Source organism: Apteryx rowi, unplaced genomic scaffold (assembly GCF_003343035.1).
Source record: "Apteryx rowi isolate R43461 unplaced genomic scaffold, aptRow1 scaffold_27, whole genome shotgun sequence".
Classification (NCBI taxonomy): Eukaryota; Metazoa; Chordata; class Aves; order Apterygiformes; family Apterygidae; genus Apteryx; species Apteryx rowi.
The window spans coordinates 2,404,956-2,407,939 of NW_020449085.1; the positions used below are offsets into that span (position 1 = coordinate 2,404,956).

General features: G+C 62.4%; 1 protein-coding gene across 1 annotated transcript; it reads left to right on the forward strand.

Moving 5' to 3' along the window:
- The first annotated feature begins 28 nt into the window (after positions 1-28).
- ISLR2 (immunoglobulin superfamily containing leucine rich repeat 2) lies at positions 29-2,159 on the forward strand. The gene has a single exon (XM_026068394.1). It carries the CDS (start codon positions 30-32, stop codon positions 2,130-2,132), a length of 2,103 nt encoding a protein of 700 aa, XP_025924179.1. The 5' UTR covers position 29; the 3' UTR covers positions 2,133-2,159.
- The last annotated feature ends 825 nt before the right edge of the window (positions 2,160-2,984 follow it).

A 2,984-nucleotide genomic window follows, 5' to 3' on the forward strand; every position in this document is an offset into this window, starting at 1 on the left:
GAGCCCCTGTCTCGCCCGGCAGGAGGGAGATGGCCCCGCTGCTGAGCTTGTGCCTGGCGGCCCTGCTCGGCCTGGCCCGGGCGTGCCCGGAGCCCTGCGCCTGTGTGGACAAGTACGCCCACCAGTTCGCCGACTGCGCCTACAAGGATCTCCAGGTGGTGCCCACCGGGCTGCCCTCCAACGTGACCACCCTCAGCCTGTCCGCCAACAAGATCACCTCGCTGCAGCGGCGCTCCTTCGTGGAGGTGACCCAGGTCACCTCCCTCTGGCTGGCGCACAATGACATCCGCTCCATCGAGCCCGGCACCTTCGCCATCCTGGTGCAGCTAAAAAACCTCGACATCAGCCACAACCAGATTGTGGACTTCCCCTGGCAGGACCTCTACAACCTCAGTGCCCTCCAACTCCTCAAGATGAACAATAACCACATGGCCCAGGTGCCCCAGGGAGCCTTCCACACCCTGAAGGACCTCCGGTCCCTGCGCATCAACAACAACAAGTTCACTGCTCTTGCGGAGGGTATCTTCGACTCCCTTAGTTCCCTCTCCCACCTGCAGATCTACAACAATCCCTTCGACTGCTCCTGCAAGCTCCAGTGGCTGAAGAAATGGATGGACAGCACACTAATCTCCATCCCAGAGAAGGACTCCATCACTTGCAGCCTCCCAGAGCAGCTCCAAGGAGTGCCGGTGGGGAAAATCCCAGACGTGCAGTGCACGTCGCCTTCTGTGCAGCTCACCTATTTCCCCAACCTGGACACCACAGAGCTCTTTGATGGCTTCACTCTGACACTGCACTGTGCCGTGACAGGCAGCCCCCCACCTGAAGTGAGCTGGAAGATCCGCACCTCCAGCCAAGCCCTGGAGATCAAAGGGAGCCCAAGAGAGAGCACTGGGAAGGACCTCCCCAAACAGGACCTCGAGCGCTTCCTGGTCTTCAAGAATGGCACCCTGGTGATTCCTCACCTGAGCAAGCGGGAGGAAGGCACCTACACCTGCCTGGCCACCAATGAAATGGGGAGCAACCAGACCTCAGTCAACGTGGCTGTGGCTGGGACCCAGAAATACCCGCTGCAGCCCGGAAGGGATCCCATGGGTGGCAAAGCACTGCCAGGTGATAGGAAGCCTGGGGCCAAGGGAGCAAAGAACAGTGTGCTCATGCCAGATGAGAGGAACAAACCTCTCAGCCCCACTCGTCAGAGCCAGCCATCCTCAGCAGCTGGGACAGAGTCCATAGGAGGAGGGCAAGTGCCCTTTCAGCTTCCTCCCTTTGAGAAGAAGTGTGGTTCCACACAAGCCAGCAGATACATCTCCAACCATGCCTTCAACCAGAGTGGTGACTTCAAGCAGCACACCTTCGACCTGGGTGTGATTGCCTTAGATGTGTCAGAGCGCGATGCCAGGGTGCAGCTCACACCCACTTACATGCAGCCCAAGAAGGTCCACCTCAGAATGCTCTACCTGTGCCAGGAGAGCAGCCAGGGCCACGCCGTGGTCCAGTGGTCTAAGATCGAGGAAGGGGTGAACTCATACTGGTTCCAGGGTTTGAACCCCGGCACCAACTACTCTGTGTGTCTCACCTACCTGGGGGAGGACTGCCAGGTCCAAGTGGTCTTCACCACCAAGAAAGAGATCCCCTCGCTCATCATCATTGTTGTCGTGAGCATCTTCTTGCTGGTCCTGGCCACCCTACCTCTGATGGGGGCCACATGCTGCCACCTCCTCTCCAAGTACCAAGGGAAGACCTACAAGCTTATCATGAAAGCCCAGAACCCGGACCAGATGGAGAAGCACATGGCTGCCGACTTCGACCCCCGCGCCTCCTACCTGGAGTCTGAGAAGAACTACAATCCCAGTGAGGTGGGGGAAGGGGACGTTGAGGAAGAAGAAGATGAGGAGGAGGACGACGACGAAGGAGGGAGGAGGAGGAGGAGGAGGACAGAAGCCGAACGGGCTCCGGAGCTGGAGCGAGATGAGAGCGTGGCAGCCAGCTCCATGGCGGAGTCGCAGTCCAAAGCCAACGCCGAGGAGTTCGAGGTCCGCTCCGAGTATAGCGACAAGCTGCCCCTGGGCGCCGAGGCGGTGACCATCTCCCAGGAGATCAACGGGAACTACAGGCAGCCCGCCCGCTGAGCCCGCCCGCCCGCGCCCCGCTCCCGCCGCCCCGCTCCCGCCGCCCTCGCCCTGCCCTGCCCGGCCGCCCTCCCCGCCGCCCTCCCCGCCGCTGGCGAGCCGCAGCCCGGGGCCGCCGGCCGGGGCAGCCGTCGGGCCGCTGCTTCCTGCCTTCCAAGGGAGGAGCGAAAAAGAAAGAACGAAAAATCCTAAGCGACACCCGTGCGTCCCTCCTCCTCCTCCTCTTCCTCCTCCGTCAGATCCTTGGAGAAGGGTGAACGCACGGACACCGCGCAGGGGACCTCGCCCGGGACTGCTCGTATCGGGGTGGGCCGTTTCTCCCACGATTTCGTTTCCGTTTGGATTCGGTCGGCGTCGGGGGTCTCTGCACAGCCGCGATCCGGTGACGGTCTTTCCTCTCGGGTTTGCTACAGTATTGCAACGATTCCCCCTTCCCCCGGCCTTTGCCCTCTGTTCTCCCTTTATTTTCTTTTCCCCTAAAGGAAAAGAACGAAAAAAAGAGAAAAGATGGGTAAAACAAAAACCCCAATATCCCAAAACCGTTTTCTGAAAACAAGCGGCCCCGCCGTGCGCTGGCTCCGCCGTGCGCCGGTCCGGCCCCGCCGCTCCCCGGTCCCCGCCGCTCCCCGGAGCGCTCCCCGGCGGGTCCCCGCCGCTCCCCGGTGCAGCCCCGGCGGGTCCCCGCCGCTCCCTGGTGCGGCTCCGCCGCTCTCCGGTGACTGCGTGCCGTTCCTCGGTGAGTGCCCGCCGCGCCCGGTGCGAACCGCGCCGTGTCCTGGTGGGTCCCCGCCGATCCCCGGTGTGGTCCCCGTCGCTCCTTGATCCCTGCCGCTCCCCGGAGGGTGCCGACTG